Genomic DNA, 14,161 nt, shown 5'->3' with positions numbered 1-14,161 from the left:
TCGGGGCCGGCCGCGCGACGCGGCCGTGGCCCCCGCGGGCCCAGGAGAACACGGCGCTGCTCAGCCTGCCCAAGCAGCAGCCGCTGGGCGCTAATTCCGGCTCTGTCCTCGTGGCAGCCACGCGCCGGCTCCGGCCTGTCCTGGGGAGGCCGCTCCGAGGCGGCGCTTCGGCAGCCCGGGGCCGGGAGAGGCGGGAGCTGGGGCTGTCGGGGCTGCAGAGGAGCCGAGTGCAGCCCCCTTCTCGGAACAAACTGGGAAACGTCACAACCACAACCAAGCAGCATCACTTTTATTTGGTGTTACAACAGGCGTGCAGCGCTACCCACCCTGGGCACTGCAGCTGTTCGTGATCTTTTTCTTAAAAAAAAAAAAAAAAAAGTAGTATCTAAACAGCTCTTCTGTTCAGACAACTCCATGTGCTTTTTATATACACAGTGACCCCTGCATTCAGCCTGTCCAGTTAACACTAGAAATATTCGTCAAGGCAATACATTATCTTTGCTATAATTAGGTAGAAATCAAAAGGAAAAAAAAGTACTTTAAATCTGACTTGATTACACGTGCTGTACATACCTGTTCCCAAACCAACAGACTCAGAGAGAAGCTTCTAATTTAATGCACTCCATGATTCAGGTCAAAACGCTGTACATCTAAGTATCCACACAATCGTACATCCCTAACAACGCTCTCCTCCTTCACACCCTTTACTTTTTTAGACATCTGCTTTTAAAAATGAATAAAGAAGTTGAAGATCTCTATTTCTTTAGAACAAAACATTATATACTACATTGAAAAATAATTTTATCAAAACCTGATTCAAATCAGTCATGTACAATTTTCAGTTAACTGTTCATGTTGCAATTGCACTTTGTAGATAGAATAAAATTAAAACCCAGGAACGAGATCTATTTTCTTTCACAGGCGACTGCCTCTTCCGGATTCCTCCTCCGCGAGTGTTTGTATTTGTCTACATAGGCCTTCACCAGATTCGCCACTTTTGCAGAATTAACTTCTCCACTCTTGCTGTGACAAACCTACATCAGTGTTAAAGAAAGAAAGAAACTGTTTGAAAGGCTTTTTGTTGATTTGCCACTGATTCACATCATTATGTATCTGCTTCCCGAACCACAAGTTTGTCCAAGGCCAGCAGGGTAACTTAGGAACCCCTAATTCTTCCTAACTCCATCCAATCACTTCAGTAAATTAGTTAGTGCTGAGGAGCTAAAAAAGCCCTGAAAGATGTTTTTGTCCTCCCTCCCTCCCAGCAACCACCAGTTGTCCCTAAAACACAGGCACCCCCACTCAACCCTACCTTAATTGAAATGTTCTTGTATCAGATTTTACTAATAAATTAACTTACTTTATCTACAGCTTTCCGCACAATTTCTTTGTATTCCTCCTTCGTGATGTCTTTATTTTGGTAGAAAGGTTTAATAGCCAGCTTGACCTCTTGAGCTGCTTTCTCTTGAATCAACAATTTCTGAAGGAAGAACAAACTTGTTATTTTTAGATGCATGCAGGTTCATCTTCCAAGTGAAAGCCGTGATTTAAAATTAGTTTCAAATGCTCGTAGCTAAAACTTTGCAGATGACAATCTCCTCTAAACCACCAGGAAAACCTGCTCCATTCCCTCACGTTTCAGCACTCAGAAGAGCCGTGTGCCTTCCTAAAACCAGAGGGGCCCACAGCAACCAGAGCCGTGTTCGGAAGCGGGGCTGCTCTGGCGGCTCCGCGTCCCGCGAGCTCCCCACTGCGCGCGGCGCCCCGCACTTGCCTGGTCCTTCCGGGAGCTGTCTGCGCTGGCCTCCACCGTGGCGCTCGCCCGGGGCTCCCCGCCGGCCCCGTGCGCGGCTCCCGCCGCAGCGGGCAGGGCTGCGGCGCCCGCGTTGCTGCCCACGGGAGGGCCGCCCGGGGTTCCCTGCGGTTAGAAGTTATGAGCGGTTAAGAGGCCACCCTTTAGCACACCAGTACATCTCTGTGGCAGTTCCAGCAGCTGCAGAAAAGACATCAGCACCGCCTGGGTTCACGAGCTGCCTTCCACACTGCCGTCGCTACAGAAAATGCGCCTATAACACCCGCTCTAATCCAAGGAAAAGCAAAGCCTGGGAAGCAGCGTATCCCGCAGCCACCGCTGGGTTTCCAGGCTCCGACGGTCCCAGGGACGCGCTCAATGGCAGGACTTGCTCTATGGCAGCAAGGGCACCCGGGCACAAGGACAGTGCCCCGCGAAGGGGAGAGCCACACGGAGCAGAGGCTTCTCCAACAAGTCCCTCTCTTTACAGCAACACAGGAAAGCTCTGCAGAGTATTGCGAGAGAATTCCACTAGATAATTCAATCTGGCAGCAGTTCGGAGCACACGCCGACTTCTTACATTTTACACATTCTAAGCTCCCAATTGTGAAAGCAGCTTTACACAGACAACAGGCCAAACCACCAAGCAACCTCCGCAGCTTCTAGCTCAAACAGCCCCCCTTTCATTCCTCACAGTATCTGAAGGTTTTCGTATGGCCACTGGGTATTTCCCACGCAACTTAACTCCTCTTTGCTCTAAGCTTATGAATAGCAATGACAAGCAGCAACTGCAAGTGGGAGCATGTAGCTCATTAATCAATTCACATTTTTAAGAACAACACAGGAAAACAGAAGTCTGGAAATCACTACTTTAAAACGTCTCCTTTTGAGTTGGGCACGTTGGCAAAAGGCATTTTACTCATTTTACCCATTTTGCCAAAAGGCAACAGGACGAAGCAGATGTCTCCGCTGAGCCCTTCACACTCTGCACCCACCAACACGGTTTTGCGGCTCCTTGAACGACCATCTCTCCCACTGGAAGTTGCCAATACTCCTTTCCCTGATGTAACAACTCCTCCTATGAGCAGCTGCTGCAGGAGGAGGTCGCATACACGGAGGCTGCTTCAAGCTGTCTTGGAGGCGCAGGTGGTCTGACCCCCTGAGCACAGCAGCGTGTTTTGGGCACTGCAGAAACGCCGTTCAGCCTCAAAGAGGAGATGGCAAAACAGGAGAATTGGGCACAAAAGGGGAAGTAAAACCTACCAAAGGAATAGTCTAAAAATTCTCAGAGAGACTGAAAAGATTAGTGTGGAGAGGGGGCAACAACATCCTGAGACAGCGACTGCTGGAGAATGAAACTGCAGAATAAACTGGTGCTCTGCAGTACTTGAAATATTTATTTTTTCCTCTCTGATGTTGGAATTCTCATCTTCTGGGATATATCAAGAGCTGAGGTCCACTTACTACACACTGCTGAGTGAGGAATAAAGTCATTCTTAGAGCTTAGATCAGGTTTTGAAGGGGAAAAACCTACTGTGCCTTACTTCTAGAATTGAAGAAAACCCTTAGTGACAATACTGAAGAAAATTTTCGGTGCTCCATTATCATCTGGAACATCTCATTCCTACAAAAACCGACTTACAGCATAATAAATTAATATTTAAAAACTGCAAACTCAAACCAACCCATATCCTCATTAACACTCCTGCTGCACGTGGCGAGGAGGAGAGCGAGGATGGTTAAGAGACACTCCTGAGCACCAATTTAGCCAAGTACCCGCTACTGGTTCGGGGTTGCTGAGGGGTGTCCTGTACCCAAGGTGCTAGCGGGCTCCTCACCTGCAGCTGCTTCCCCTCCTGCTGCGGGGCCGCGTAGGCGGCTTGCTGAGACGGCGGCGGTGGCGGCGGCGGCGGGGGCAGTCCCTGAGACAGGTTTGTGGGAGCAGCCACCTGCAGGAGGGGCATTCCGGAGTGCAGGTGCAAAGGCATCGGCGGGGGGATGCTGAAGGGGCCGCGCTGCATGTTCATCAGGGGCGGGTGGACACCCACGGGGTACGGGAAGAGATTCATGGGCTGGTGCTGCGCGGTCACCGGGGGCACCGCGTTCACCGGGGGCACCACGTTCACCTGCTGCTGCATCATGTTCAGCGGTACCTGGGACCCGTCACTTTGCTGGTTGCCTTGGTCTTTGAGGTTTGGATCTAGCAAAAGAAAAACAGACAGCATGAAGTACAAAACTCTGCATTTTACAGTATCTGATAAAGCACAAGTGGAACCAGGTGTCCAAACTCTTCACGAAGTACAGAGCACCAAAAACGCCCATCTATAAGCTGATCTATTCCTAACCTGAACCTATAGCCTGCTTCTTTCCAAATCATCCTTACTTAGAGGTGCCAACCCAGCGTATTTTACCCAGATTTGAGAAAATAGTATACTATTCTCACCCCAAATTCATGTTTCAAAAATAAATACAATAGTGCAGTGGTTCCCAAACAATGTGGCATGGAGCCTGCAAGTCACAGACAGTGCTTTCAATTAACGGCTTGATAAATGTTGCTTCCAGGGCTTGATAAATGTTGCCTCCAGGGAGGCAGTGAGGAGGATGGTGCTGGCCTCTGACTGGTGGCCACTGACAGAACTAGAGGTAATGGCCACAAACTGAAGCACCAAAAGTTCCACAGGAACTTAGGGAAAAATTTTTTTAACAGACAGAGCCCTGGAACAGGCTGCCCAGAGAGGCTGTGGAGTCTCCTTCTCTGGAGATCTTCAAAACCCGCTTGGATGCCACCCTGTGCCACGTGCTCTAGGTGACCCTGCGTGTGCAGGGGGGTTGGACTAGATGATCTCTAGAGGTCCCTTCCAACCTCAACCATTCTGTGAGTCTGTGATACAACCAATTGAGGGTTGCCAAGGCTGCCTCAAAACTGAGAGGCTGCTGATGCATCTCTGAACAGAGGAGGAAAACTGCCCATGTTTAAGATGAAAACAAAAAAAGAAGAATAAACAGGAAGACAGTGAGAAAGTGCAAGAGTGGTCTTCAGAAATGGATTTTATGGTTCTTTTAATTTATAATTCACAAAATGCTATTTATTTCAAAGCATTAATAGGTAATTTCTTAGTTCTTCAGCATCAGCCTAATCTGGAGTTAAGGCACTTTCTACCAAAAAGTTTATTTCAATCAGGACACTTAGCTTACAAATAGAAAGTACAAAACTTCCATTGGGACTTCAGAGATTTTTTTTATGCTCAAATAAGGCTAACACTTTTATATTTATACGCTTTCTTTTTTTTCTTCTGAGCACTTAAGGAGGCAAATGCCTATTTTAAAGCAAGATAAAAGTCAACATGATGATTTATCTCTATACTCTACTGTGCAAGTCTTCACAGAGGCAAATCTTGAAAAATCTACCTTTTCTCAAAAGGTGGGCAGATGCTAAAAGGAACCATGACAAGGATTTCAGTACTTCCTCTGCAAATCAATCCATTTCCTTCAGTAATGCTCTTCAGATGCACTGTCAGTAGACTATGACATCCATCTTGGGATTTAAAGCAAAAACAAAAGCCACCTTTTTGAAAAAAAACTACCGAAAACCACCAAGGGTGCACACCTAAAAATTTTATGTCAGAAAAAGACTAGGGATTCACCCTAAATTATTTTGAAGAGCTAAAACGCAAGGCAGGACAGTGACCAGCATTTTACTTATCTATTGCAGCTGTGGCAAAGTTACCTTTTATTTTTCAAATCTGTGAGTACCTTGCTCAGAGGTCTCCTCTTCTTGTCTCATCCCCCATCCAGACTGTGGGCTTGATGAATTCCGTCCTCTTCTTGAGTAGTAATTCTGCACATCTGCAGGTAAAGTCTTTCTGACAGCCCAGCTGGAGGCAGATGTCCACCCAGACCTGTCGGCAGGCGAATCAAAGGAATAATCCTGCTCGCTCTTGCGCCTGTACGGCTGGTGCTCCGGCAGCCTCGAGGTCTCATTCCCAGAACCATTTGAGTTCCCTGAGAGGGGTTTTCTGTTTTGCCAGTGATTTTCACTCTGGTCTCCATACACAAAGCCACCTCTTCCGCGCCCACCTCTCCCACGCCCACCTCTTCCTCGATTGGAAATCCAGCCAGAGTTGAAGTTTTTATTCCAAGAGTGTCCCGAGTTCTCATGCCGGTAGTCTTCCCAATGCGGTTTGTCTCGCTCTCTGTTCCTCATCTCAGGAGCAGAATTTATCCTTTCCATCACCCAGTCTGGACAATCATTTCTGCGTTTGTCTGAAGAACACTGATCATCATTATGTTTTTCTGCGTCGTCCTTCTCTTTAATATTCTCATTCTGTTTTTCCTGATCACTCCTTTTGTATCGATCATTTGATCCTCTGGGACTTCTCCAACTGTCATTTGTCCACCTCTCTTTCCATCGAGGTGAATGACCATCCCTCTCATTCCTAGACGATGAAGAACCTTTATTTCTTGTTCTAGATCGTGATCTTGACCTAGACCGTGACCGTGACCTAGACCATCTCCTATTTCTTCTTTCTCTGTCACGATCTCTTCTTTGACTATCTCTGTCGTTGCTTCGAGACCTAGATTTTTGCCTTGGAGGGGAATCCTTAGCTCTTGACCGAGAAGATGATCTTCTGCTTTCCCTGACAGTTTCTCTTTTGGGAGATCGAGATGGGGTTTTCTTCTCATCTTTGAACGTCTCTCTTTTTGGAGACTGAGACGAGGACCTCCTTCCTTCCCTAACAGTTTCCTGCTTTGGCGATCGAGGGCTCCTCTCTTTGGTTACCTCCCTTTTAGGGGATGGTGATTGGGATTTCCTGCCCTCTCCCCTAGAAGGAGACCAAGTTGTTGATGGAGAGTGAAATCTAGATCTTCTAGTTCGAGTCTTTTTATCTTTTTTAAATTCTGATTGACACTCTTTCTCTTGAGCAATCATTTCAACTTTTTCATCAGAGAGTCCTGAAAATGATGTAGAGTTTCCAGCATCATTTTCTAATGATTTCACTTCTTCTTGATGTATTCTCTCAGCTGGTGGTAGCTGTTCAACCTGAGGTTCGTTCTGGTCACTGCAGAATGAGTCACAATCCATTGGTATCATTTCATTGTTATCTTCACCAAAATGCTTATGTTCACTATTTATTTTGGGTGCTTCTGAAGTTCTACCCTCTTCACTTTCTGGCACAGCCTTCTCTTTTAAGGACTGTTCTGATGTGCTGTCTGAAGCACTGTTGTTTATTTCTTCATCTTGGACAGATTTTATGTTTTGAATACCTGTACTTACAGCGTCTGCTACTGTCCTTCCCTCAGTCTCAGAACCATCTATTTCTATGACTTCTTGAGGCTCATGCAATTTTCCTCTGGTGCTCTCTAATGGGCAGTTTTTCTCCAAAGGCTCTGGATGTTCTGACAATTCATTTTTTGAACTAACTATTGGTAGATCTATTTTTGTCAAAGTTTCAACACTTGCCAATAATTCATTCTGAGGACTAGTCAATGCCTGATCTTTTTCCACTGTTGTCATACGTTCAGGTAACTCATCTCCGGGAACAGTCGTTGCTTCCATTTGTTCAAGAGTATCTTCACAGCTGTCCTGATCCTTAATAACTATGTTTTTTTCAGTAACATCCTTTATTTCAGATTCCAGACTTTCTTCTTCCAACGTTAGTATTGGAGGTTCTTGGACAGACAAACTTGCATCTGTATTTTCTGAAGTATCTTCATCCTTGCCACGTTTTCCTGTGGCTTCCTCAATTTCTGCATGTTCACTACAGCTTTCCACTCCATTAGCAGATTCCATTTCCACATTATTTCCGTGCGGGAGGTTTGTACTGTTGCTTTCATTACCTGAGAGGTCGTCTTTTTCAAGCATCAGAGCTGCTTCAGACTCAGCAACGTCATCATCTTCCACTGAATCACTGGAAGATTTTTCAGAACGTGCAGATCTTCTCAGTTTCTTTTTAATCAGAGGTGTTTGTTGTTTAACTATTCTTTTAGATTTCCGTTTTGGAAGGGCTTTCTCCAATTCTGAAGACGATTTATCCAGAGAGGTATTCCTGCCATCAGGGGCACTGCATCCAGAATTGCTCGACTGAGGTGAGCTCTGAGACTGACCCAGAGTCCCATTTCTGCTGTTCCGTGCAGATCTCCTCCTAGGAGCAGCATTAACAGCCTTCTTTCGAGTTCCTCTAGTGCCAGAGGAACCAGAAGTTTGCTGCTTCTCTTCTCCTTCTTGGGTACATGCAACAGCATATCCTTTGCCTAAAGACTCTAAAACAAGCAGAGTATGTTAAAGTCTCATAACATTTATACCAATACAGTTAATAATGTATAATATACGGTAAGATTTACTAAGCTTAAGCAGCTGGTCCTATTTTGTTTAACACAGACTTTAAAGAATAGAAGCAGACTAAAGCAGTGACATGTTAGCTATCTAAAGGTGTGTTCTAGAGGCAGCACCAACATCGCTACATGGGCAGCAATGGCACTCACAGAGAACAGAGAAGGTCGATATTTAAATGGTCAGAAATGAAGCCACTGGTAACGTAGCAAGTTACCTGCCCGGCACTGTTACCATACAGCAGTTCTAGGCATTTTAAACTGCCGGGATGTTGGTAGAGGGAATTTGGCAGTGAAGCTCAGCGCCGCAGAACGATACATTTTTAGGAGGCCCTCAGTGGATTATCCCCCGAGAAGCAGCTGATCCCACCACACGGTTCCTCCTTACAGGACCTGCTTCCAGCCAGTGCAGGCTCGTTTGCAAGTTATCAACAAGGCCCTGGGAGCTCCACGCGAGGGAGACTTAAACGCGGCTACAAGGTCCCCTGGGCACCCAGCGGACCAAGGACATGTAAAATCTGCGGCGAGTTCAAGGCCAGGGCTGCCCCGGGAACGCGAGCAGCGGCACGGGGTGGCACGGGGCAGCACGGGGCGGCACGGGGCGGCACGGGGCTCCCGCCTCAGCCCTGCACTGCCTGCACTGCACGCTGCCCCCAGCCCGGCTGGCGGGGGTCCGGCACAGGCACTGCACAGGGGGCTGCAGGAGAGCCAGGGGTCATGTTGGCCTTCCTGCCAATATGATGCAGCTCAGGAGTTTAAGATAAAAGGGAAAAAAAATCCAACACGATGCAGTAATGTGTCTCAGGCTTCATGCAGTCTTCGAAAAGCATCAGGAATTTGGTGTCCAAATTTATTCTTTCTACAGCTCCACTTTAATACCCAAACTAAAAACTCGCCAAGGCATTAACAGGGCCTGGATTTTGCAGTGGATGTATCACATCATGCTTGAAGACACTTAATTCTAACTCTCTGTACAGGTCTGCAATTTACAGTGCTTTTACTGCACTAAAATATTTCAGTTTAATGTATTCTTAAATGGATTAAAGAAAAATAAGACACAAATTGATAAGACAACAACTATGTAAGAGCACAAACTCCTCTTTCTACTACCCACTACTTGTTTATTAAAAGCACATATATAATCTGATAATCTTGAGAATTACTTTTCAAGCACTTCATAGATTATCACTTTAAAAGGCCATGGCAGAGCACAGGACCATGACTGCCTGGTCTGTGCTCCTGTGTAAACACAGAAGGAGGAGCCCATACAGCTGTTTACCTGAACAGGCACACACAAATCTTTGTATTAAATCAGTGTGTTCCCCATTTCCTGTCTTCTGCCTTTCCTCACGATCTCCTGCTTCTCCCAAAAGAGAGCATAAGAGGTTGACTTCCCTGTTCTGCACTAGGGTTTGACAGCATTATCAGCACTCACAGATCAGTTGAAAAAACAAGCTGAAACTTATTTAAATGTTTTTAATCTCTTATAAGAATAATTCTTCTTTTTTTTCTGCTTGTGGTTCAGATTAACAAGGAAGCCTGACTAAAAGAGAGACTAGCACACTTTTTTTCCCACTAGTTCTCCTGAATTTTCCTTTTTTTCTTCAAAGACCATATTCTTAGACACATCTCATGCATCAGTCATCAAATGCCTTAACGTCTCTTTTCTTGGATCTAAACTTCATTAATTATTTTTAATTAAATTTTAACTTAAATTTTAAAGTCATTAAACATTCATTAAACATAGTAGGGCCCCTCATCAATAATGCAGGATAACCTTCTTCCAAAGTTTAAGAAACTGAAGCAGGGCATAAGAAAAGGATTTGAAATGTCTTCCTTTGCTGCTATCATCATGGCTCAGTTCCGATTTACATGAAATAGCTCATTCACTGCATCCACCTCCAGCACACCCAGCCCTCTCAGGTTAAGAGGACCTTGTAGCAATGTTGAGATGCACTTCTGAATCTCAGGTGGGTGAACGTTCTGCTTCTTATTTAATGTTCACATTTCTGTAATAAGGATCAGAAAGACCAACCAGAGACACGAGCTAACAGGACTCACGACCACCAAAGCAGCAATGGTTAAGCACCAGCTGCAGGGAAGCTGGGGGAAGAGAAGCCACATTCTGCGTGAGGACAGGGAGAGCAGCAGGCAAAGCAGCCGGAGGAAGACCCTTCCCTGCCTGCCCTTCTGCCGAATTTCTGCCATATTCTGGAGCTATGGAAACTTTTCTGCAAGCTTGTAGCTTGCTAGTGTACTAAAAGAGATCCCAGACTGCAGTTTCTTGATTATCCTTCTTGTCAGCAAAGAGTTTGCTCCTTACGCTGCATAGGAGTGTATAACCTCCCCCAGCAACTAAGTATTCTGCTCACATTTCTCATAATCACTTTTTGACAATATTCTACATGAGCTATAAATAAAACTTACAAAAAAAAAGTTTACCAAAGTTTTCCAAAGGCCTGATATTGCTTGGAAGAATTGTCACTGGCAATGTGGTAGAAGGAAGAAGAACGGCCTCAGCTTCAGCTCCGTAGGATATCAAAGGAATTCTGGAAAATTAAACGCAGTAACAGCTGCTTTAGCTGTTTGTAGCAAGTGTTTGAAATAAGACAAAATCAGTGTTATCAAAAACATAAGGCAAGCATTATGCTTCTAGGGTAGTTCCAGCTTGAGAAAAGCAAAAATGAAAGAGAATGAAACCTTATTCTTCAAAAATATTTTTTTTGAAGGGGCACACATGATTAAGGCACAAAGTTTAACTTCTAACAATCTTGCAAGTAATCTGGACATGAAGCCCTGCAATGAGTTCTGAGAAGCTCTGTTCTCCACTGCATAACCATGGCTTCACTTTGGCCTTCAACTCTGTAATAAGATACTATAAACGTAAAAGTGCTACTGAAGAACTGAGAGAGTTATTTGAGGCTACACTGAGCATGATTTACTTGATTAAAACAGTCTGAGTATCCATTCAGATAATCCAGCAGAGTGTTATATGAGGCACATCTGTTCCTAAATACAAAAGTTCTCCAACGTATTGGAACTAGAAAATGAAGAGTCTGAAGCCTCACTCACAGAATGCTCTGAAGTTTCTTCATTAATTAGGCCAATGTCTAAAACAAATCTGAGTTTATTTTCCAAGGCTAATCTGTTAACACCTAATCCACTAAACCAGTTTGAACAGCTGTGCTACGTTAAAGTCATTCTTCAAAAACCCAACATAAAACTGCAGCAGAGTCTAATCCAAATCAGCAGGCTGTCGTACTGGCAACAATTTGTAACACTGACTTAGCACTTCAGCAAAAGAACAGCTTCTTTTGCATAAAAAAAAAGAAATAGTATAAATGTAAGATTAATAATGGTGTTTTTTATGTATTTTTTCCTAGATTATGCCACGCAGTTATTAGCTGTTCTTGACATTTTACTTAAGAATTGTTTCAAATGTAGCTTAACAAAAATACATAAAATGCCCACTGACCACAAAATGCATCACTTTAAATAATACTTTTATTTTTATTTGTTTAAACATATGAAATACTATGCCTCACAAGAAAGGTAAACCTTGCAGAAAGACAGAATTTAGTTGGTGATAAAAAAATTTATACCTGTAAGTTAGAATGAAGCTTTCTATCAGCAAAATTATATGTAAACATATAGGTGAAATTTTAAACTATTTCAATAATAATAATAAAAAATCTATTTTCCTCTCATCATTAATCTTTTAGGGCAAGGATGGAGTAGAGAGATGCAGGGGAGTCATCATCATGGACAGAATCAATTTCTCAATGTCTTTTTCAAATCTATTTTTAATGATAATATATACCCAAAAACTTTTTAAAAGACTCATCTACTCTCCTATATCCTTTATGTTGTTTCATTTGATAAAATTACTCATTTTCTTTCCAGATGCATCTGTTTATACACAATTACAGAAAAAGAAAAGTGTCAGAACTAAACCATGTAAGAGGAAAAAAAAGCAGTTAGATATTACAGCAAATGTAGTCTGATTTTTAATGATGGAAATCAATTTTAAGAGTATATAAAACACACTAACTTCCTAATGGAAAATATGTTTAAAAGTGCATTTCTGTGAAAGTGAGGTGCACAACTCAGTGCAGTTACGATGCTAAGGATTACGCTGAGGATAACGATAGCACCAAGATGTACAGAGAGCAGTCTTTGTATTAACATAAACCAGCAGGCACAAATACACAAAAATTAAAATGTTGTGAGCAAACAGTCTAATTTTAGTGATCAAACAGTAACATATCTAAAAAGCCATTTAAATCAAATTTCAAACTAAGTAGTTCATTAAGAGTCTTTGCTAGTATAGAAACTAAACGTGTACCTTTCAGCTCTAGCAAGCACAGATGGACAGGACAACTCCAGTTCTTGTCTCTTCTGTCTGATCACTATATTGATTTCTGTGAATTCTGTACTGAAATATAAATTTCACACCACTTTTAAAATAACTTTGTATTATGACTGCTTTGTACTTCAGTAATCGCTTCCATTAGTTACTATTTTGTAAATTAAACTGTATTAGAACTTTCAGAAGTCATGATGAAAATGTATCTCTGTTTTTAGATGGAAAAGCAGTCATAAAAATGAGAGAGAAGTCCTAAATAAAAAGAGGATTTATTTAGGAATAAGAAAGAGGAAACAGGAGATGAACTCAGTTCTCGAGGAAGTCAAAGGATGGAGAAACTCTGTATCCCCGAAAAATTAATATTGTTGCATTCATGGAGAAAAAACGTCATCAACCCCTCCTCCATTTACAGATTGCCTCACCCATGCAATTCTGATAAGGCCATATTATCCAAATAATTTTGTCCTGGATATTATTGCAGACTTTTAATATCTATCATTACTTCCACTGTTTTTTAACTCCCTTCCACCTTCTCAACAAAATATGTTTCTTATGCCTGTTAAGTACTAAGCTCATTAAGCACAAGTTGTTTGATGGATCCCTCCTGTAGTCAAGACACAGAAAAATAAAATTGTTCCTGCTCTGAAATACTGGTAACTGTTCTGCTAACTGCTGCTGTAACAACAGGACTGACCCTTCTCTGTTTAAGGCTTCAGCTCAGCAAGCAGTACTAACATATGCTAAAAAAAAATGCTAAACATATGCTAAAATCCTAATAAACAAATGAGGTTACAAGCATATGCTTAAGTATTATGCTGAATATGCAACAGGCCAACTGGGACACTCCTTAGCGATGCTCATTTTATAATGTTGGCGTTTATCCTTTAACTGCTGTTTTAGCAATGAACATAAAAGCAGTCATCCTTCAATTAAAACATTTCTAGGTAAAAACAGACAGATGGAGGCAAGAAGAACTATAGTATCCACAATGCTGTAACCTGTTGCTTTGTGTTAGGCACTAGTATACACTTACCTGTCATTTCTGCAGCTTAAAGAGGATTCTTCCTTGCTCCCGTTGGCTAGAGGTGTGCTGGAGAAAGCAGTTCTGAGGCGCTCGCTCCAGCAGGTCTCTCTTCTGGGCTACAACATAAAATGATAAATGAAACAAATCCAAAATGAAATAATTAGCATTTCATACATAACAATGCACCAAAATTAAGTTGTGTCAGCAGACTTCAGCTCACAAAAGCTGACACCACTGTAGTGTCACAGTTAATACTGTATTCAGACCTGCAATTATAGCAAATGTTCCTGTATCCGATCTCCAGATCTTCAACGCCTGCAGACCTTTCCAGACAAACCTAATTTTCTATAGGTTTTCCGCAAGGAAGTTGTTAGTGCTCCATATAGAAACATATGGGAAACCAATAAATGAGCTATTATCTTCACCATTTCACAGTTCCCACTGCCACTAGCTAAGGAACCATAAGCAATAAATGGTGGCACCTTCTAACAATAATACAGGAGTTCAACGAATGCCTGGTGTTCAAATAACAAGAATGCCCAAGTTAAGTAGCTGGGATGCTCCTTTGCCTGCAAGGGGAGTCAGAGAATTCAAGAATTACTGGTATTGACCATCTACTGGGTCCTCACACAAAGGGACAACCTTCTGT

General features: G+C 43.2%; 1 protein-coding gene across 1 annotated transcript in view; it reads right to left on the bottom strand.

Moving 5' to 3' along the window:
- Window positions 1–391: 391 nt before the first annotated feature.
- The window catches only part of SCAF11 (SR-related CTD associated factor 11), a 29,785-nt gene continuing 16,015 nt past the window's right edge, over window positions 392–14,161 (bottom strand). Inside the window, exons 7-14 of the mRNA XM_088530368.1 lie at window positions 13,522–13,628; window positions 12,468–12,557; window positions 10,565–10,671; window positions 5,546–8,053; window positions 3,553–3,992; window positions 1,775–1,918; window positions 1,361–1,480; window positions 392–1,034 (exon numbers count right to left, since the gene is read on the bottom strand). Coding sequence (XP_088386494.1) covers window positions 906–1,034; window positions 1,361–1,480; window positions 1,775–1,918; window positions 3,553–3,992; window positions 5,546–8,053; window positions 10,565–10,671; window positions 12,468–12,557; window positions 13,522–13,628 — 3,645 coding nt within the window. The 3' untranslated portion in view covers window positions 392–905. The remainder of the gene's footprint in view (window positions 1,035–1,360; window positions 1,481–1,774; window positions 1,919–3,552; window positions 3,993–5,545; window positions 8,054–10,564; window positions 10,672–12,467; window positions 12,558–13,521; window positions 13,629–14,161) is intronic.

Source organism: Tinamus guttatus, unplaced genomic scaffold, assembly GCF_059628265.1.
Source record: "Tinamus guttatus ecotype Peru unplaced genomic scaffold, ASM5962826v1 Tinamus_guttatus_pri_ptg000368l, whole genome shotgun sequence".
NCBI classification, from domain to species: domain Eukaryota; kingdom Metazoa; phylum Chordata; class Aves; order Tinamiformes; family Tinamidae; genus Tinamus; species Tinamus guttatus.
This window is presented reverse-complemented; position numbering and strand designations above follow the sequence as displayed.